General features: G+C 51.4%; 3 protein-coding genes across 3 annotated transcripts; 1 reads left to right on the top strand and 2 right to left on the bottom strand.

Moving 5' to 3' along the window:
• Positions 1-13471: 13471 nt before the first annotated feature.
• NECHADRAFT_79991 (uncharacterized protein) lies at positions 13472-15085 on the bottom strand (the record flags this gene model as incomplete). Its single annotated transcript, XM_003047917.1, has 1 exon — positions 13472-15085. One exon carries the CDS (start codon positions 15083-15085, stop codon positions 13472-13474), a length of 1614 nt encoding a protein of 537 aa, XP_003047963.1.
• Positions 15086-16462: 1377 nt separating this feature from the next.
• NECHADRAFT_39829 (uncharacterized protein) lies at positions 16463-18354 on the top strand (the record flags this gene model as incomplete). The annotated part of the gene is made up of 7 exons (XM_003048101.1): positions 16463-16519; positions 16573-16816; positions 16868-16957; positions 17006-17217; positions 17268-17742; positions 17792-18000; positions 18121-18354. The coding sequence occupies 7 exons, from the start codon at positions 16463-16465 to the stop codon at positions 18352-18354; spliced, it is 1521 nt and encodes a 506-aa protein (XP_003048147.1).
• An 863-nt stretch (positions 18355-19217) lies between these two features.
• NECHADRAFT_39764 (uncharacterized protein) lies at positions 19218-21251 on the bottom strand (the record flags this gene model as incomplete). Its single annotated transcript, XM_003047916.1, has 7 exons — positions 19218-19705; positions 19766-19899; positions 19999-20077; positions 20145-20174; positions 20223-20442; positions 20550-21109; positions 21164-21251. Coding segments are annotated over 7 exons (1599 nt in total), but the record flags the coding sequence as incomplete, so codon positions are not given.
• Positions 21252-22485: the final 1234 nt, after the last annotated feature.

Below are 22485 nucleotides of genomic sequence, written 5' to 3'. Positions count from 1 at the left end.
CCTGAAGGCCAAGACTTTCGATACGGAGGAACATGGATGATTGGGGTAGGTCGAAGGCATGGAAGATGGCGAAGCGGAGAGTATCACCGACACGGACAAGGACCAGGCGAGAGAAGGAAGCAAGACGCAGGCTCCGATTTGGCAGAGTCGATCACTGCTGTCGCGGCTACGCGCACCCCTTGTTTCTCGCCTGGATGAGATCCGCGACACAAGGAGATTTGAGCAAAGACAATGGATGCATGCCCGGTGTGTGAGGGAAGATGGATGTTGATGGGGAGGGGGGTGCACGCCCATGGTGGAGGTCAGCACTGTGCGAGCTTTATTTCTTGGCATTCACTCGTTGCACAATGTCTGCATCGCCCCTTCCGTCTTGGCTCTTTTTCTGCTCTTGCTAGCAACAGCGAAAAACAGGCTTCACAGCGAGGGAAGGAAGAAGCCACTCTCTGTCTCTCAAACTCGACCAGGCTAAGCACAGGCCAAGCAGAAGATCTCCCAGACCAATTCTCAGAGTGGGGAATTGGGAAGTGGGTTCCAAGGCTGTCCCCACATTTCATGAGGAAGGAGAAGTACAGGTACTTTCTCCAGGTACCTGCACCTCCGACTGCCTGCCCCCTGCCCTTCCCTGCTTTGCCTTACCTTGGCCCCAAAGCTGTTTACCTCGGGCAGGGTTCCCTGCTCTCTTCCCCGTGCTCTACTCTCACGCAGTCACACGCATACGCATCCATCTCGGGCTTTCTGCTACTCACCTTTGCCCGACAAGGGGCAAATCGTTGCGATTCAGCCCTTTCTGAATCATGGCTGCTTATGAGAAGCTGATCTTTGCCTGCAGGCAGCGCGGTCAATTACCACAAAAAAGCAACGTTTGCTTCTCGGGACTGCTGACCGGACCTGCAAAGCATCCTCCCCGTTGCCCCCCATCGGCACATGGACAATGTGGAACCCAAGACAACCAACACACGACGCTCTTGTGCTGCTCCTCTCCTCAAATGTCTTGTGCGTCCGGGATGTTGGTCCAACTCGCCGGGTAGCAGCATTGCGGAGACGGAGAGTCAAGCCGTGAAAGCCCCCTTGCTCATTCACTCGGCCAATGTTTTGGAGGATAATCTGCTGCCAAAACCATCAGTTCTCATGAGCAAAAGAAGCAGTTGATGGAGGCTTCGCCTCGGATCCTTCCCGTTTGTCGTTAAAGAGGGTCATGACTCAATATCATACAAAACACCATGACACACATATGATTGGGGTCATGCCAGTCAATGTCTTGGCATCAGCTATGGGGGGTTTGCAGTTGAATGTCGACTTGTTCAATGGCTCAGCTTGTCCAAGACAAGGGCTGTTGTCTCCAGGCCAAGATACCAAGACATGCTCAACTCCAATGCCCAGCCTTACCCCAATATTCATCTCGTGGCATCAAAGTCAACACCAAATCATGCTTCCATCATTCCAATTAACACTATTCACACTCTCAGCCGTGTGTATTTTGCCTATTCTCACCGCAGCAGCCCCCACCCGCGCCTCGAGAGGATCTCACCAGCCGCCATCAGCCATTCCTATCTCAGGCGCTCTCCGCGTCTATCCACTACAGATAAGAGACTCGCAAGATCGCTCACGCGGTCGCCTGGCTGCAGAGATCAAAGGCCAGGTCATTGTGGCTCCTGTTGATCCATCCAGGACAGGCTTTGCCTCCCATGTCATTCATCACCACCTGCAACGACAGCAGCCCCTACTCGGTGGCCCATGCTTACTATCTCATTGCCCACCCCTACTGTCCCCGGTCAATTCCCTTCTTGCTGCCCTGCCCGTAAACCGCAATTTGTTAACCTTCCGAACGGCCCGCGGGCACTTCTCTAACGAGCCGTTTAGGATGCATCATTCTGTACGGGGCTCTTTGAGGACCTTCCGTATTGGGAAGTCCGGTTCTCTAGCTGTCAATTCTGGGGCTGATGATGGACTCTCTGACGACTCCGCAATAATTACAATGCAGTAAATGCGCAGAGAAGAGGCATTGGCAGGTCATGCAGCAAAAATCCCCCAAGGCAAAGTTTCGTCAAATCATTGCCCATCAGCTCTGTAACGTCCCTAGCGGCGGATGCGCCACTGATGCAAAGTCTATCCAGCTCGGCAGATTAACGTCATAGCAAAGGTCACGTTTGGTGCAGCCACGAGCTGCGTGTTTCACCCATTCACGACGCGTCGGAAACACCGCCTCTACTTCCGGACGCCTGGTTACAGGTATACCCACCCGACACGGAGATGATTCGCTGTCACCAATGGCCTCTCGCAAAGAGCACAATGAACTGGTGCCCTGCGCAGTCATGGCCATTGCCGGGTCTTGACGAATCGCCACAAGCCAACTCGTTACTCTCCCTCATCTGCCTCTACCGGTCCCAGTCGTGTGGTGCCACTCATCATACGCTTCCTCGGCTGTGGTGTCGGAGCTTCTCCAAGGGCCTCAGCAGCCGCGGGCCGCCCCTCCATGGCGCAGCCGTGTGCAGTGAGAGGTGACGGATTGTCAGCGCCTCCTACTCCATCCCGCAGGGAGGACAGGGGGAAACAACCGACTAGAATGCGACATTTTTCTTCTAGAAGCCGCACCGCGCGACTTGTGAGAGGGACTGCTAGCTCTCCTAGGCACTAGCGTGTGTGATGGCAACGAGCCGAGAGACACTTGCAGGCATCGCAGCGCACCGATCGAACGAGCGAACAGCTGGAGGAACGCCTCAGATCTTGAATTATTGAACCAGGGACACTTGAGGCCCCCGGTTCTCTCCCCTCCCAGCTTGCGTGGTGCGACGCGACGGCATAGCACCCACCGGCACTATCATTCATTGCATCCATTGCGGTTCAGCGGCGCGGCTAAGGAGCCCGCCCCCGGGCGGTTTCTGCTGAAGAAGCTGCGATAGCACCAAATTCTACAGCTCCAAGACGGGGGTTGACCCTGGCCCACCAAGCCAAATGTGACAGCCTCCAGCGGCTGCGCTGCGGCAATCGTTCTGCCGGGAGTCGGCTGCAGTTGATCAGGCACGTTTAATACTCCAGACATTGAGATCTTCACTCCGCAAACGTTGAATCTAAGGTTACGGGGCGATACGTAACAGTTTCCTCTCAATCGCCATTACCCCGTGGGCAAGACGTGGTCAATCTGGGGACGGCTCCAGTGCTCGAGCCGGACATCTGGAGATGCTGACGAGCAGTAACTGTCCTTTGAGGAAGTTCCCCAGACGTTTGTACGTAACGCAATGCTTTGTGAGAGGGTCCTTTTTTTTTCGGTGGCTCCAGCGGTTGAAGGTCCGAGGCCTGGCATCGCCATTCGGGCCTCCTCGCAGGGTTTAAGCATGATGGGGATTCAAGTGGGCTCGGACATGACCGGCCGTGCCGCCCTTGCTTGCGGAGCCAGTAATAATGTATCTGAACAAGGCCAGGCGCCCCTGACCTTGCGACGAGATCTCCATCACTCGAGTGGCTGTGCACTGTGTACTTGGGAATGATCTGCTCACACAGGCGACTCTTGGACACTTGGGACGATGGGCACAACATGACACGGAGTACAGCTGAGGCTTCTCTGGACCACCACGGGCTTTCACGGGAACAGTTCATGGTCGCCTCGCCCGGTAAAGCAACATTCAGCCTCTAACATTTGACAGGCACCCCCAACAGTCAATCTTGCTCAACGAGCTGCCCAATTAGTCCAACCTAACGACTCGTGGCTCTAGCGGAACCGATGCAAAAGAAGGTTATTGCAATGACCTGCGGCGCTAGTCATGAAGCGGCCGACCTGTTGCAACACGCCCAATGAGAGTGAATTCCCACTTCAGACACTCTCGGAGGTTTTCGTACTACGTGCAACAGCTTGAACCATACCAGGGCCGGTTTGGAGTTTGACGCGACTAGCAAAAAATCGACAGATGGGGGTTGACAACACGGCATAGACCATCGATTTCGTTCATCCAGATCCGGTCCAATGGATATCAATTCCCAAAGTTTCTTCAACTCGTCGTTGGGGTAGTTACGCGTCCAGCATCGCAAGTCCTCGGTGAGCATGTGTTCCGGAACCCAGCCGAGGCCGAGCTATCCCACGGAGTTGAGTTGCCTTCCTGTGAGAGAGTCTTGGCCCGTATTGCATTGCCTGCATCCGTTCTGCCAAGGCTTGATCTGGATGGATGCGAACTGCTACACCGGTGCTCCCAACGGTGGTGGCCTCGGACGGGGCGGATTGGAATCAGTGCTCTCCTCTGGTGCGTGTGTGTCTCGTCCGTCGTCGACGCCGCCGGCCAATCTCCAGCTTAATGGGCCACGGCCACGGAACGGACCCAACGTTGCCGAGCAAGCTAGATTCTGCATCACATGAGTCCCATCGTTCCAGAATCTCACTTCCTCGTGTGACAAGGGCAGGGCTGACTCTGTGCCCCGACCTGGGTTTCACTTGCGAGGCGCATTGGCCAGAAATTGTGGTTCAGCGATGTCAATTCTCAAAGTCAGAGAGTCCCACTCTGACTTGACTATACGCGATAATGTCCGTCCGGGATATAATTTAGAGATAGAGTAGTGACACTTTGAGTGACAGGTCGCCGACGGAGACTAGGGAGGTTGAAGATCCGGCTGGCATCTTTGAGGTTTGTTTGTGAGGGTGTTGGCATGCTGACGGCAGTGACGGCTACGCACAGCGACACGGTCAGCCTTGGCACTGCACACGCTTATCCTGCGTACGTGGGTATTGATCCGAAGCTCGAAACAGGAAGGAGAATATTGCTGTGTTTTGTAAGAGGTCATGTTGAAGGTTGTGAAGCTATTGTCGCAAACATAACGAGTTGGTTAAAGACGGGCAACATGGATTGTAGTCGCGGCTATGCAGCCTCATCACACATTGCTACCATGAAATGCATGCACAGCAACGCCGAGATTCCATTTTCCTTCGAGAAACACTCAAGCAAGATGGGGAAGGTCACCAAGATCTTGGCGCCGCGTCAAGATGTGATTGTGTAGGGTAGCATCACCGACGACAATTGCCAAAGACGGTACCTTCCAAGACGGGTCATACCCTGCGCGCTCGTGGCCGATCAATTGCTCCGTGTCTTGGCTTGATTTGGCGGCATACGGGAGTAACTTGACATGGACTTCTAACAAAGAGGTTCGTTTGTACGTGATCCCTCCATGGCAAGCTCACGTAGCATCATAGCGTGACGTCGTTTTCTTTTTTATCTTATCGCCCCTATCATATCCCCCATGCAACCATCACGTATGCCACATCCCACGAAAAACCGGGTCAAGATCTGCCCCGGACTTGGTGAGTAAAACTTTATGCAAATTACTCTTATTTTCTTTCTTAATGTTGCAGTCACTTTTCACTGGCTATCTTTTACAAGGGGGTGGCAGGTTCCACCCGACCTTATCTAACATTTTGTCGGCCCGTTTACTCTGAGGCGTGTTGTTTTTTTTGAAGCTTAAAAATGGGACAGAGTAAAAGCTCCACTTAAACGTGGGTAGCTCCATTTACGGATGGGATTTGCGCCTCGTTGCGGGCGTTCGGTTGCTGCCATTCGGAAACCCCGGTGTCTTTTTTCAGGTGTTTCAAAGTGACTGTATCCCTTTTTGTGAGTTTTTCTTCTTCTTGCTGCTCACTTTATTCGCGGCGAGGATGAGAGTTGTGAGGTGATTCTTCGGACTCGCCGGATAAGGAACTCGTGAGTAACGATGCACGACGATAACTGTTGCTTACGACTCATCGAGGCTTACTGATTGTTCAAGTTGATGCCTGAGGAGGAAGATTCGAACTTTGAATTTTCTTGAGTTGACGAAAGTGCTTGTGAGAAGTATAAGAAATCAACAGACTGTCAGCGTAACGAGTTGTGGTGGACATGGCACTCGGTCATGTTATGGCAACCAAGTCCCTTCAAATGGTAGAGGTAATGGCTGTATATTTAGAAAGTCCCAAATATTTTATAAATCGATAAGTTTTTGCGATAACCAGTTGCCATCGAGAGTTGCTAGTCTCTTACCGTAACAACCCGGCACATGTGGAAACCAGTCGCTACAGTTTAGACGTCCCTTCGGTGAATGACAAAGCCTTCATGATGTTTCACTGTCTAATCTCTTAGACTCTTTCCCAGAAGCTCCGTGTTTTATGGATGCGCAATCCCATGGTCTGAACTCGGCTGGCCATGGGTGTGCTATCATAGTAACCCTATCAGTTCCTAGGTCCTCCCTTCGAGGTCTAGGTAACTCATTTTGGTCATATATTTGACAGACAATTCTTCTTTGTACTGTTTGAACTCGAGGGGCCCCCCTGAGCGACATAAAAGTTAAGTTAGTACCCACTCATTTCTCAACATTGTCTCGTTTTGTGACTAGACATCATCTCTCATAAGACATGGCCCAAGAAACCCATTTTAAGATGACCGTCATCGGAATCCCGCAAGTAGTGATTCTTTTGAGGTTGCCGAGAAATAGCAGACGTACCAACTTTTGACATTGCCAACTGATTTTCCTTGACTGCACAAAGCAAAGCTGACTCTTCAATTGCACGTCAAAGTTCGAACAGCAACGATGCCGTCTGTACCGCCAATCTAGCATCCGGCTTATTTTCTTTAGAAATGTTTAGATTACCAATAATCACATAGTTGACTGATATGTACCTCAAGTGGTGACCAGGAGACGGTGCAATATCTGGTCAAGTTGAGAGAGTGTTGGGAGACTGTCAAGATATCAATATTACAACCCTACAGTAGGTTATATTGAGCTTTGGTAGAGGATTAGTTCCTCGTGTTATGGATGGTACATTGATGTGCCGCAAGGAGTATTTCATGCCGGCATATCACCACCTGCATGAACAAAGAGCCAGTCGAGTGTGGGTGGTGATCTATCGAGTCTGTCTTTCCGTCAGCTTGGATGAGTATTATAGCATAACATGGTAGCATGGCTCGCCTAGCCAACGCACGACGGAAGGCCTGGAGCTCATAAGCATCTAAACTCACCTAGTGACTATAGTGATAGGTCTTCCGGACTGGGCGGGCTTTGAGGGAGAGGTAAAACCTGACAAAGACAAGGTTGGGGGGGACTAACGAATGACTATTATGGCCCATGGATAAATGTCGTAGGTACGCATGCCTGTTATTGTCGACTGAAGATATTCCCCTTGGTCCTATAATGAGTTATTTTCAACATACACTCGTTTCAGAAGACCAGTCCTGATTTAACAATTATGCGCTTGGATATCGAACAATACGTAGGTCTTGTTGTCATCTTGGATCGTGTTCTTTGCCCCCAGGCCTAGCCCTATTTGCGACCCTTCGGGATTGGGATCGGACCATCCTAATCCTGGGTAGAGATACTGAGCTGGCCACCTGCTGACGCCTGACTTCATTCATTTCTGCCTTTACTCTATAGATTGGTGCATACCAAGTTACGAGAGGCTGCAGTCTTAAGAAGGTGGAAAGGGATAATTCCCTTATTTCTCTTACGGAGCTTAGAGCAACTAAATACCCCACGAGAGGTTTAATAATGCAGCTAGGTATAAGTCTTTAACTATAGGCAATAGAAGGTTAAAGAAAGGCCGTTATATTAGCATCAGGTTACAATGCTATGATATGTTAATAATGTGTTCTTTATTATCGTTAGAGCTTAGCCCTTGTAGGTTAACTGAGCCAAAAGATCGCATACTAAGTTACGATCTCATTGAGAGGTTTCTGTAGTAACCGAGATCCTCATTTTCAACAACGCATACTGGCATATTTGTATCTAACACCGCATGCCACCGGGTGTCATGTATCACTCATAGACTCAGAGTGAGGTCCTAAGAGCTTTTTGTTCCCACCTGGACGACAGTTTCTTAGATCCAATCACACCTAATAAGGCCTTTCTGATGAGAGCACTTTGTGGTTAAGCATGGCACTTCTCTTCTTATCTAAAGAGAGTATCGGCTACAATATTAGGAATACATACCTTAACTCAATGTCGGCATGGAAATCAATCTGGTAAACTTTAGTGAGTGAAAATTGGGCAGACTAGAGCTGACCAAGAGACATACCTTCTCAAACAGGTTGAGGTGTGATGATGTCTTGAATTTCAAGGCCCTGGTTGCAATGAAAGTTGACAGAGGTGCTGTGTTTTCTAACAGAGAACTTGGTCTTCTGGTACTTGATTCCTTATCAATATCCTGACCAGAACCACGAAAACATATTCTATCCTTGGTACCCTCTTCTGTAAGCCGAAAAGCCCCAAGATGAATAAAGTGGCCGTGTTCCGATGGATCTCGATGGCTGTGGGAAAATCTAGCTAGAAACCATGGTACGACAATGCTTGATTTTGGAACCCGAGAATGCAATGCTGATGTACAAAGAGCTACATTTCTACAAGACCGAGCATTGAACGAATACGGAGAGCTAAAATCGAGATCTATACGACTAGGATTTGGGTGCACGAAGGATGCATAGCTTGGTTGCATCCAACGTGCCGGGGTGAGCGGGACTGCAGAACAAAGAGCGACTTTCTGGCAATCATACCATTGAGAGCTGGGAGACTTTAGAATGAGTTATGGCCGGTATTCTGTCGAAAGCTAGGTTTCTCGTTACTGTATCACTCTGCTTCTATGAGTGAAGAAGCCTCTTGACTAGCAATGATAGATGTGTGCACTCTAATGCCTTCTAAAAGGGGTTCTTGATCATCCTTCAAGGTCATTTCACTGAAAAGAACGTATGGCCAGCCACTCGCAACGACCAACAGCGCCGAGCTCGGATACGTTGTTTCATTGAGCATGGTCCAGGGCGGTAGGCGACTGCTTTCGATTGAAACATTCCCCATCAGATTCCGGTCCGTCGGATTTACTTGTTCGGCCGTCGAGGGATAATCCCTGGCATCACAACATGGACCTTGCACAGCATAAAGCTCTCCTTCTTTGTCTCGAGGTTTGTTCCTGAATTAACGTTCCTGGGTTTGAAAAGGGGGCCCTTTGGCTTGCAACATGTATGCTGTGAATGATGTGATTGCCCTCCTAAATTTATCATGTCCCTGATCTAATCCATCCCCTGTGAGGCCCTTGCCGCTGAACACGTCCTGAAACCCGCTGTTAGCGCCACGGGGAGAGACTTGGCCTGTTGATGGGGTCAGCTGGGTGGAGTCCTGATGTGTCGTTGCGTCGCAAACAAGCTGACTGCATATAACCCTTGCTTGAAGCTGGCGACTCGATGAAAGACGTTACAATGGGTAGACTGGGATGTATTGTTGAAAAAAGGGGTTGAAGGATATGAAGAAGGTGCTGACAGACGGTTCATTGCCCAAAATGCGGAATAAGAATTAACGATCATGTATAACGCACGTAAGCAGTCAACTTTAACTTCATAGACTCTAAAGATCTGCAGAATGACAAACACATCAGCAGTTGCCAAATCTCGTAATATCTGAAGATCCTCCGCACTTTTGGAGATGCTGGTGGAGGCTATGCAGAATACAACTCTAGCATTGGCTCGGAAACGATGTGATGTACAGGGGTCGAGGAAAGACGGGATCGTGTGTAGGGAGGCGATTGGTTGTGGTTGACGCCTCAAACGCAGCCATTCACAGCGCCAATTTCCACACGGCTTCGATTTCTGTCGTGACACTCAGCCTCTTGAACCTGTCAGACTGAAGTATTTGGATTCTATGACTTGAATCTAACAGCTAGACAACACAAGAAGTCGCTGTATTGAGAGATGAGCTCTTAACGTTGAAATCAATTCCATATCAAATCAGGCTGTGACAAACGTCTTCAGCTGCCAAGCGACTAGAGTGCTTACCTGTGCGTCTCTGCCTTAGCTTGCTCGCAAAAAACCAGGATCCATTTTTAAACAATTTGCGTAGGGCAGGCAGGGCTGAGAAATGGGTACGACTGGTAGGGGTCCCCATGCATGTTGGCGCTAACAGTGATCCTTCATTCTCCATTGTACGCAACAAGCTTGTAATGACGGGATGAGGGACAGTAGGACATGCAGGATTTGAGGCTGGGGAGCTTGATAGAAGACGGGCATTAAAGAAGCTGGTTACTGCTCGTTGAGTTGTTTGTCCGTAACTCTCCAGAACTACCGACCACCGTCCTTCGCTCCAAAAAGCATCTGAACCACTTGTTCAGGGACTTTTTATTCACGATGGTTCGCCCATCTCTTGCAGCCCTGGCCCTTTTGGCCCCGGCATGTCTCGGAGCTGCCCTCCCCGTCGAGTTCCGCCGTGACGAGCAGTCTGCTCCCGATCAGTCTGTCACTAACCCCGGCGCTGAAATCACGGCTCCCGACCAATCGTTCACCAACCCTGGCCAAGAGCAACCTGCTGCCCCAGATCAGTCGTACAGTGACCCAGGTGCTGCACCGGTGCCTGTTCCTGACACTACCTTTGCAGGCGAGACCGTCACATTTATTGAGGGAGGAGATTCTACTGCCGAGCAGGGAGGAGCTGCTCCTGAAAACAAGGAAGAGGAACAAGCTGCTACTCCAGAACAAGGAGATGCTTCTACTGGACAAGAAGCAGATGGAGCTACTACCGCTGGAACCACTGAGGAGGGAGAGGCCGCTGCTGGCCAGGATGGTACCACCCCCGCTGGCGTGACCAAGGAGGGAGAGGCTGCTACTCCTCAACAGGAAGAGGGTGCGTCTACTGGCCAAGACGGAGGAGCTTCGACTGCCGAACAAGGCGGAGCTTCCACCCCCCAGGGAGAAGATGGAGCTACTACTGCTGGCACGACCAAGGAGGGAGAGGCCTCTGCTGGGCAGGATGGTAACTCACCTGCCGGTGTTACGAAAGAAGGCGAAGGCTCAACTGATCCAACCGCCGAGCAAGGTGGAGCCTCCACCGGTCAGGATGGAGGTGCCTCAACGGGCCAAGACACTGAAGCTTCGACTTCTCAAGACGGCAACTCGCCAGCCGGCGTCACGAAGGAGGGTGAAGCATCCGCTGGTCAAGATGGCAACTCTCCCGCTGGTGTGGTGAAGGAGGGCGAGACCTCTGCTGGCCAGGATGGAAACGCCCCTGCTGGAGCTACGAAGGAAGGAGAAGGCTCGACTGATCCGACTGCTGAGCAAGGCGGTGCTTCTACTGGACAGGATGGCGGAGCGTCAACTGGTGAAGGCACTGAGGCTTCCACCTCCCAAGATGGTAACTCACCTGCAGGCGTCACGAAGGAGGGTGAAGCATCCGCTGGTCAAGATGGTAACTCCCCCGCTGGTGTTGTGAAAGAGGAAGAGACCTCTGCCGGCCAAGACGGAAACTCACCCGCCGGGGCCACCAAGGAAGGTGAAGGCTCAACTGATCCTACTGCTGAACAAGGTGGAGCTTCCACAGGCCAGGGAGGAGACGGAGCTACTACCGCGGGAACCACCAAAGAGGCTGAGGCTGCTGCGGGTCAGGACGGTAACTCACCTGCTGGCGTAACGAAAGAAGGTGAAGCAGCTGGACCGACTGCCGAACAGGGCGGAGCCTCTACCGGCCAAGATGGTGGTGCTTCAACTGCTGGCACTACCAAGGAAGGTGAAGCTTCTGCCGGTCAGGATGGTACTTCTCCCGCCGGAGTCACCAAGGAAGGCCAAGGCTCAACTGATCCTACTGCCGAACAAGGTGGAACCTCTGCCGGCCAAGACGGAGGCGCTTCCACCGCAGGCACCACTAAGGAGGGCGAGGCCGCTGCTGGACAGGAGGGTACTTCACCTGCTGGCGTGACGAAGGAAGGGGAGGGTTCAACCGATCCCACCGCTGAACAGGGCGGAGCCTCGACCGGTCAAGATGGTGGTGCTTCCACTGCCGGTACCACCAAGGAAGGTGAAGCTGCTGCTGGTCAAGATGGAAACTCTCCCGCAGGCGTAACTAAGGAGGGAGAAGCCTCCACTGGCCCGACTGCTGAGCAAGGCGGAACTTCTGCTGGCCAGGATGGAGGCGCCTCTACGGCTGGGACTACAAAGGAAGGAGAAGCATCTGCCGGTCAAGAGGGTACCTCGCCCGCTGGAGTTACCAAAGAAGGGGAGGGTTCGACTGATCCGACTGCCGAGCAGGGCGGAGCCTCAACTGGCCAGGACGGTAACTCTCCTGCTGGCGTCACCAAGGAAGGCGAACAAGGTGGTGCTTCTACTGGCCAGGATGCGGGCGCTTCAACGGCTCAACAGGGAGAGGGAGCTTCCACTGGTCAAGACGGTACCTCACCAGCCGGCGTAACAAAGGAAGGGGAGGACTCGACTAGCCCACAGGCTGAACAAGCCGGAGGAGCTGCTGGTGGTAATGATCCAGCTGGTGTGACGAAGGAGGGGACAGAAGCTACTACCGCTCAACAAGAAGGAGGCGCCTCTGCTGGTCAAGATGGTAACTCACCTGCTGGTGTGACCAAAGAAGGAGAGGGTTCAACTGCTCCCCAAGCAGAACAGGCTGCGGGAGCTTCAGCTGGAAACGATCCTGCTGGCGTAACCAAAGAGGGAGAGTCGGCCGCACCACAAGCCGAGCAGGCCGCAGGAGCTGCTGGTGGTAACGATCCCGCTGGTGCGACAAAGGAAGGCGAGGCTGCGGGTGGCCAACAGGCTGAACAAGCTGCTGGAGCCGCTGCTGGAAATAGTCCCGCCGGCGTGACGAAGGAGGGAGATTCTTCTGTCTCTTTCGGAGAGAAGATTGCTGAAGCTGCTGGTAAGGCGGCGGCGGGTGCCCAAGCGGCTGCTGCGGCTTGAGTAGGTTGATAATCGGCGAGGGTGGCGAAACCTTGGGCTAAGGAACCGGATGTTCGAGTAGGTAGGTGAAGGATGATAATTGTTGTAGATAGCCTTGTATACTTTAAGCATTCGTGATCTAATAGTGTCAGCTTTATGTTTCTATTGTTGATATATTTGTTGACAATGTTATACCTAATCTAAGTGGGATCCTTTCATTCGACTCTGGTAATTTGCGAAAGCTCGGGGGGGGTTTTAGTCCTGATTTCTGGTCTGTCGTGGGTGAAAGTGCTGAAGCCGGATGCTGGGTAGTCTGATCAAGGTTATCGTATGGGATGCCTCTTGTACATACAACCTGATTTAACCCCTATCTTGATGCAACTAAACACAAACCGTGTGATTCAAGTCGATAAGACGAACTGGTTCCAGCAGCAGGGGCCATGACGTGCTGATAGCGCGAGGAGTTCGATAACACGATCAAAGGGGACCAATCGCTAGAGTAAATCAGTCCACGGTGAAAGAGTCCAGACCTTGACCGAAAAAGATGCATTGACCACTTTTCAACAGACAATAGGAAGGTCTTGACGGTTAGGAAGGTTATCGCGGCGTGTCTGGATAAGGATAAGACCCGTCTGACAGGGGAGGGATACACCCTTCTCCTCGGTTACGCTAACTACGGAACTGTTATTGCTTGCTGACTCGTTAGCGTATTGCTCGAATCAGCCTCTTCAGTGGTGAGATCGAGCATCGGGAACACATCCGAGTCTCGTATAAATGATAACAATACAGTTCAACTTGATAAGATGCTTGCATTCTTTAGGTCTATCAATCTACTGCAAATGGAAGCTCGAAAAACCGTTCGTATGACACTCATCCAGAGCCTTTTGATATGCCGGCAGTCCTCCCATGTAATTCAACGCCTCTCGTGGCTTTCCCGGCACGTTCCCGCCCATGTACCACGTCGTCTCATTCAAGGGCAGCAGAGTCTTGTTGCACTCTTCATTCGTCACGTGCGCCCACTCCTTCTCAGCCGCAGGTCTGGGCTCGATTCTTGAGAACCGGTGCTGTCGCATGTAGCAGAGCGTCCGGATGATCCAGTCGGACTGGATCTCTGAGATGACGGGGCCTACGGACCAGGCGGCGGGGCTCTGCGGGCCGTACATGTAGAGCATGTTGGGGAAGCCTGATGTTGCTAGGCCAAGAACGGTTCGGGAGCCGGTGCCCCATTCTTGGTTGAGGACCTTGTTCTTGAGGCCCTTGATGTTGACTCTGGAGAAGCTGCCTGTGACGGCGTCGAAGCCAGTGGCGAGAATCAGGGCGTCGAGTTCGAGAACGGTCCCGTCGGCGAGCCTGACACCGTGGGGAAGAACTTCATCAATGGGGTTCTTCTTGAGTCCGACCAACTTGACATTGTCTTGGTTGAAAACCTCGTAAAACTTTTGCTCTAGGGAAGGGCGTTTCGTGCCAAAGGGGAACGGAGGCTTCATGGGAGCCAAGTGCTCAAGAAGTTCAGGGTCGTTTTTCAAGATCCTCTTTCGAACCTTGTCCCGCCAAAACTCATAGATGGCCTGGCTAGACTCCAAGTCGGTCATGAGATCCACATAGCTGCCGAGTGTAACTGCAAAGCCTCCCTGCTGCCACAGCTCCTCATAGAGAGCGGCACGCTGCTCAGGGGTATCATCCATGGCTCTCCGCTGGACCTTGTCAAAGAGGAAGCCTCCAGACGTCGTCTTCATCTGCTTGTATAAACTGGGGTAGGCGGTCTTGTCCTGGTTTCCCCAAGGTTTCTGCCGCATTGGTAGCGCGCAGTTGGGCGATCTTTGAAATACAACCAGCTCCTTGACCTTGGGACCGAGCTCCTGGATGACCTGGACACCCGTGGCACCTGTGCCAATGACGCCAACACGCTTCCCCTTGAAATCCACTGGCTCTTCAGGCCATTTGGCTGTGTGACATGTAAAGCCCTGGAAGTTTTCAAGACCCTTTAGGCGAGGTGTAAAGATCTTGGAGGCAAAGCCCATGGCAGGGAGGAAGAAGCGAGCAGTTAGAGAGAGCCCAGTGTTTGTCTTGACAGTCCACTCATCCCTCTCAGGATCAAAAGACGCATCAGTAACCTTGACACCGAACGTAATGTCCCTGCTGAGGTCCCACTGACGATCCACAAACTCAAAGTACCGCTTGATCTCTGGCTGGCCGGGGTACTCCTCGGACCACTCCCAGTTGTTCCAGATGTCTGGGTCTGAGAACTCGTACAGGGGCACAGGGGTGTCGGATCGGGCCCCGGGGTACCTGTTATGCCACCACACGCCGCCGACGCCGAGGCCTTCTTCCAGGACCCGGACCTTGAACCCCTGCTTGCGCATGTTCTTGAGGAGGTAGCAGCCGCCGAAGCCTGCGCCGACGATGATGGCGTCTAGGGAGTTGTTTTCCACGTAAGAAGGCATTGTGGTGGTTGTGGGACAAGAACTAAAACTAGAAAGACGAGGTGATGAACTCAATGCTTGCTTTGATACTCACATCTGCAGCATCGACTCACAGTGACTTAAGTAACAGCCTTCCCATACTTACCGGCTGTTGTATCCGAGTGCTTCTCCAACTTCTCAAAGCCTCACACGGTCCGCATGATGCCTCCAAGAGCAGTCGTGATTCTCCAACATGTGTCTCCCCCCACGGGCTCAATTCCAATCACTACGTCTCCTTCGCGGACTCCTTCCTGATCGACCCTCCCCTTGGCGTCTAGACTGGTCCAGATTAGCACGGACTATTGTGCCGGTTTATCAAGGCCGGCAGAATGACCCGGTGATAGAAGATGCGGGGGAGTTCGGTCAATGCATTGCCGTTTTCTTGAACAGGAAATTCACGCCAGTATCTGCCCCGCTATTTACCTCTACGAGTTACCGTGGTTCAAAAGAGGACTAGCTTTGTGCATTATCTTCCCACCTTATCTCCTCGGTGTGATTCCGTCTCGATAACACCGTTAACTTCAACGTCAGCGTAACCGTTATCTTAAACCCTACATCAGACAACAGACGCGTGGCATCCGATAGGCCTTTGCTCAAGTCTCAGAAGCATGAGAATCACGGTACAAGCATCGGCACAACATGCCATATCCCCTCGTATCAAACTTGCGGACGTTGCATCTCCGGATCCTCTGCCGTAGCGTTAAACTCAGCCACCCATCACATGCGACTCCCTGCTCGGTGATTCGCAGTTGTCCGATAACCTAGCAAAAGTCTCGAATCGCATGGTGCCAAGAGCTAGACCCGAATTAGCTTGGTAGAAACCTGGGGTAAAAGAATCCGGGGAACTTCCAGGGGGTGCCTAGACAGAAAAGATAAGCCAACACCAGGAGCTAATCTCTGCGGCGCCATGAGTCGTCGATTCTTTCCCTTGGCCCTACAAAAGGCTAATCTTCTCAAGGAAACACCTGCCAGATTGACAAACAGAGATAGCGTTAAAGACCTTGTACAAACGCGGATACCTGCCCGTAGAGCCCAATCACGACTCATTGACGACACCATCATTTTCCCCGGATTTTCCAGGGATTTGGTTCAGTTCTTCATGTACTCATGGTTAACCTTGCCACTGTGGCCTGGTCCGTGCTTGATTCAGAGGTAGGCAGAGATATATAAAGGTTCCCATCACGGCCCCAAAGATCGTCGGTGGATCTCATCTCCATCTCTCACTCTAGTTCACTTCCATACAACTTGTTCACAATGGGACTTCATGACGTAGATGTCTCGTCCGGTTCTCCGGAGAAGCTCAGAACTTCTAAGGATGATGGAGCTCTTCACCCCGTCGGCAGTATCGCCGAAGCTGAGATGGAGGAGAATCAGCACGGCCAGTTCCACCGCTCCTTTTCGCCTCGCCAAGTCCATGTATGAAACATCCAGGTCTGGTTGTCAGTTCAAACACTAACAGATTTGTCAAGGTCATCGCCCTGGGTTCCAACATTGGCTCTGGAGTCTTCATCGCCACCGGTAAAGCCCTGGCGACTGGCGGCCCTGGAAACATGGTCATTGCCTACGCCATGGTCTGCAGTTGTGTCTGGGCTGTCCTCCAGTCTCTGTCCGAAATGACCATTGCTTTCCCCGTTTCTGGCAACTACATCGACTATGCCGATCGCTGGGTTGACCCTGCCTTGGCTTTTGGAGCTGGTTTCGCTGAGTGGCTTGGTAAGTTATCAGAGCATTTGACTATCCGAAATTATTCTAACAAGGTGACAGGATGGACTGCCATTGTCTCCGCCGAAGCCGGTTTCTTCAACATCTTGGTTCAGTACTGGGCCGAAGGATCTTTCCCTCTCGCAGCAACAAGTAAACCACCCACAACTCCACTCAAGAGCTCAATTAACCCCTTTATAGTCAGCATCTTCCTCGTCGCCTGCCTCGTCATCTTCCTTCTCCCGAACAAGGTCTTTGCTTGGTTCGAATACGTGACATCTCTGATCAAGATCTTTCTCTTCCTCATCATCATCACTCTTTCTCTGGCCTTGGTCCTTGGTGCTGGACCCAAGGGAAAAGTTCACCACGGCGAGACATGGACTGACCTACCAGCATTCCTGAACGGCTTTTCGGTAAGTCTTTTTCACTAAAGAAAACCTGCAACAGAAACTTACAACTCCAGGGATTCGCAAACTGCGCTCTTCTCGCTACCTGGGCCGTCGGTGACCAAGTCTTTATCGGAATCATGGGAGGTGAAGCCGAAAGCCCTCGCTTCTCCATGGCCCACGCCACCAAGCTCGTCCCCTTCCGAGTCAACTTTATCTACATGCTCAGCGTCGTTTTCATCACTATCCTGGTCCCCTCCAACGATGAGAGGCTCCTCGGTGGCAGCGGTGTTGCTGCTTCTCCCTTCGTCGTCGCTGTCCAAGACTCTGGCATCCCCTTCATCTCCTCGCTTCTCAACGCTGGAATGATGTGCGGTGTCCTTGCCATCGCTGCCGAATCCGTCTATATTGCTTCGCGAGTTCTGAGGTCTATGGCTCATCAGGGACTTGTGTCGCAGCGCCTCGCCCAGGTGGATGACAAGGGTCGACCTAGACTCGCTCTGGTCATCACTTCCCTCATTGCCGTTATCCTAGGCTATATTCAGCTCTCTGGTAAGCTTTCTTATTCACTATATGCCCTCAACCGCTCACACTGTCACAGCTGGAGGTCTCAAGGTCCTGAACTGGCTCATTTCCATCACCAGCGCCTCCTTCTTCACCAACTGGATCATCATCGCCTTTACCAACTGGCGCTTCCATGCCGCTCTCAAAGCCCAGAACGACAAGCTCTTCTCTGAGGTATATGCTTGGAAGTCAAGTGCTTGGCCTCTGGGGCCTGGCTGGTTGATGCTGATTTCCCTCCTCTTGCTGGTCTGCTGTATCTACTCGGGTATCGAGCCAGTTGTAAGTTACTCTGATCATCCAAGCTTGTCTCGATGAACGACAGGCTATGGAACAGTACAGAACATTATGGCTAACAATCAATAATAGGGCGGCGCAGGATTCACTGCCGAAAACTTCTTCCAGTACATGATCGGAGTCTTGGTCATCTTTGGTTTCACTCTCGGATACAAGCTCATCTACCGAACGCCCTGGAGAGACCCCGCCACTGCTGATTGCCAGACTGGTCGACGACCCCTGAGCACCGCAGAGATTACCCAGCTGGACGAGTACTACAGGATGCCCAAGTGGAGGCGTTTCCTGACCTATGTGCAGCTGTGGTAATCGCTGAGCACAGCAGAGCAATTCACATGATAGGCGGCCTCTAGTCATTTAGGAGCATTATATACCCTCTTGCTATCATGAACAGTTAACCTGTTGAGAGACATCTGAGTCTTCGTGACGTGATTGCATAAGATGTGATGATTGTGATGTGCGATATTTGTCGGTCACTGCCAAAAGAAGGCTGCCAGATGCACTGGTTGTTTCTTTGCCCGTGAGTGACAAGCCTCCAAGGGTATCCCCACCTACAACCCCCCCCCCCAACCACTAGCTCTTAGAACTTTCTGGCGTGCCACTGTGCCTAGAAATGTTAGATGTCCGGGGTATGTGACTAGTCTCTCGCGTATCTTTCTTTGCGTGTAGTTGCCGGGAGCGGGTGTGGTCCATCTAATGCAATCTCGGGATAGCCTCCCGAGACCAAGCGTCTATGTACCAAGTATTCCCCATGGGGAGACACTCCCCCATAACCCCACATCATTGTTTCTCTGAGTTACCGTTAATGGCAGTGGAGGGTTAGTAATGGCTTGTAGAAGTTGAAAGCACCTACCATTTATCTACTCGAACTCTGTGAAGTCACTCACATACCTTCTAGATCAAGGCTTCAGAGCTCAGCTTTATGCTCACTATAACCTATTATGAGATTCCTATGAATTTGATGGATTGATTAAGAAGAACTACTAGTTGCAAGCGTAAAAATGAATGGGACAGCTATGTGAAAGTTGAACTAGGGCGGATATCCGTAGAGTTTCAAAGCAAATAACTTGATAGGTGAGCCACCTTTGCCCTGGGTTTTCTGTATCTAGTTGAGAAAGACTTTGTAGTTTCTCTTTCAAGGGCAATGAAGTCGATCTGCCAAGTTTCAATTATCAAGCACCAGGACTCCCACTGTCGGCCACACCCTCATCAGGCCACGGCCACGTTAGGCTGTCAATATCCAGGGAATCCGCAACATTCATGAGTTGCTCGGCACTGAGCTCGTAACTCAAGCCTAAGCCAAAGTCTTCGGTCGTCTCAAGACTGAACGGTTCCGGGTACTCAGCAACAGTCACCGTCGAAGTGTCCATGCCATCGACATGATCTTGTCGTGGTGTGTTGTGGCTGTTGATCGATGGCACAAGCCTAGGCTCATGGTCTTTCACCAAGAATTTGCTCAATAGACTTTCTAGCTGTTTGAGTTCTGATGCAAACATTTCTGCCACAAGGTTTCCACGGCGGTTCATCTCGTCAAAGATGGCGTAGGCGCGTTGTGACCAAGGAGTGTGATCTTGGAGAAGAGATGAGTCGATAGCAGCGGCCATCAACAAGACAATGGTGGCAGTAAAGGTTGCGTCAAGATCAAAGGGTAGAAATGTCTCTGTCCAAGGTTAGCCTGGATGATTCTTGTTTATCAATTGCCAAGTAAATATCAACTAACCTAGCAGCCCCTGATCTGAGAGGCTTGCAAGTATCCTTAGAATCTGCTGGGCAGATTCGGTGCACATCTGCACTAGGCCCTTGACACTCTCTGACTGAAGCCAGTGCATCAAGGCCACTTCTAGATGCCCAAGTCTTGATAGCAAAAATGTATAGAGAAGGGGTCTTGTGGTTAGAATAATGCACTTGATACTGTTAGCCAGCAGACAGGTCGGATTAAAGAATCGCACGTACTTGATGTTGAAGCAGGTGTAAATGTGCAGATGTGCGAGAAACCCCAGCCATTCCTTCGTTCGCATGGATCTCGAAGGATCTGTTCAACTGCTCCGTAACTGTGGCGATGCTCCTAAGAACCGATTGCGTTGCCCCTAGATATCGACTGTCGAGCTTCCCCTCAAGTCCGTAGACAGCTATTTTGTGTTAGTAACCTAGTCATCATCTGATGTTGAAATACATACTCTGGTCTATCTTTGCTAGCACTCGGCAAAAATTGACTTGAATTTTCAAAGCCTCCAACTTTTCAGGCTGTCCTGGAAAGGTAGGAAACCGTGTGCTGATAGTCTCGTCTGATATTCCGATAGGAACCCCCATTTGAGAAACCATCCGGCGCTCAAGGATGTAGACGGTCCACCAGATGGTACGACATCTCTGCACATAGTTGTCGTCAAGGGAATGAGACTGCATCTCTGTGTGCATGCCATGTTCAAGGCTATACCGGAGTGCGGAACAGATCTTGGGCTGGTCAGCTGCAAAACAAAATATCATCGTGTACTCAAGCAACTCACAAGGCGGTAGGCTTGGCAAGGATAGTCTACGCATTGCAGATACAGTGCAGCACAGCACAAAACTTGCATCTGCTCCACAGGGTCGGCTTCGAAAAAGGTGAAATCCGGCATAAGTTTCATGGCATGCACGAATAGTTCTCCTCCTGGTGGCCGCCTCGATTTTGTCGACTGAACAACAAAGGCTTTGCCAAGGGCGAGAACGAGAAGGTAGTGCACATACCAGAGCGGCGCAATACGAGGATACTCTGAAGGGTGCTCGTGGAACTGACGAAAGTGTTCCATGAAGCGCTCCTCTTCGAACAGGTTAAAGAGCCACCCGCAATGAAACTTGACTGAGTTGATGAGATAGAGGGCAAAGTCCTGTGCTGGGAGAATTGATGGGTCAAGAGTGTCGTTAGGAGAGGCTCTCCTGTTACCGTCCCATTTGAGATCATAGACTTTGCCGTCAAGTCCACCAAAATGGAGGTTTTGGATGGGTAGTGGAGTTCCTGTGAGGCGCTCATGTGTCATTGTGAGGACTCGTCTGCCAAATGACCAGTTGGAAGACGTTCCCATGAAGACTTGTAGTTGGGTCAGCTTCAAGTCCGCCAGTCTTTTAGCATTGCCTCACTCACCTATCTGACCCTTTGGGCCTGGCACCCAGTCATAGGTGTGGAATGCCAGTGGGTTGATGAGAGGGGCTTTTGCTTCCACATCGCTCTGGATTCTCGGTGGCTCTATTGGATCATATGATGGCGTTGAAGTTGAGTCCTTAAATCGGTGTTCTGGACTGCGGTTGGTGCCTGCAGACGAAGCCAGGCTCTCATCAACTTGCAGATGTCAATATGCGTGATTTGGCAAGTCGTGGTGACAACACTCACTCAAGTCTGGGCTTCTCAACTGCTCGGGAGAAACATTGGGAGGAATTGGTTGGGCTGCGCTGTGTTCAAGCTGGGACAACCTCTCCTGGAGGTTGGCGATGTACCTGAAATGATGAGAAACGCTAGGTAGCCACGTAAGGACTGAGACTCACTTCCTTGAAACCACCACCTTTCGCGACTCCTCGTCAAACCGGCAGGTCAAACTTCTCTTATCACACTGCTGGCAAGGCTGAGAGCCAGAGCACTTGATCTTTTGGTCGCGACATCTTATGCAGCTGTAACTGTTAGCCACCCATGACCTGGTGGAGCTGGACGAGACGACCCACGCCTTCGGTGAGCGCTTCCTGACTTTGCCAGAAGGACTAATAGCTGGCATTGACATTGCCGTCGGAGAATTTCAGAAGAAGAATAAAGTTCTTATTAATATAGAGCTCTTGCAAAGTCAAGAAAATTGCCATCTTCTGGCTGTCCATGGTTGGTTCTATGGTGATTGCACGGCAGGCGTCCCGAGGAGCGGGGTCAAATCACTGATTGATAGGGAACAGATCCCGAGAAGGAGCCTCATTAGAACTCTTGGAACCCCACGATGGGGGAACGGATTCCTTCGAGAAGTCATTGGCTTCGATCTCAGGCGGAGATTAATTCGTTTATTCTTCCAGATCGCGTTAGGCTGGGAGTTGTCGCGATAGAGGCTCAAGCCATTGGCTTTCCAACAGTTGTAAACCACATGCTACATTTGGCTCAGCCCTTCAACGCCTGAATACTATTTTTGGGAGTCTTGAGGCAGAACAACGAGTCAGAAACTAACCATTCAGCTATGAGCTCACAAGACCTCTTGTTTCCATCTTACTGAAAAATTGCGACAAGAAAAGCGCTTATGGCTTGCAGCGGATTCTCCGTCAATCACCTTGTGACATGTCCTCAGCGCAGCATCCCTACTTCTCCCGGCATAAGACGGTCTGCAATGTGGCTTGTGCTCCGGGGAACTACGGGATCGATACGAAACAAGAGCGGCTGAGGTTTTGAATGGCTGAGTAGCAGTTGGCTCTGTGTGACCGCCCAAGAAACTTTTTTGC

This window comes from Fusarium vanettenii, assembly GCF_000151355.1.
Source record: "Fusarium vanettenii 77-13-4 chromosome 5 genomic scaffold NECHAsca_12_chr5_2_0, whole genome shotgun sequence".
NCBI lineage: Eukaryota > Fungi > Ascomycota > Sordariomycetes > Hypocreales > Nectriaceae > Fusarium > Fusarium vanettenii.
The sequence above is the reverse complement of the archived record's forward strand: the minus strand, read 5'-3'. Positions and strand labels throughout refer to the sequence as shown.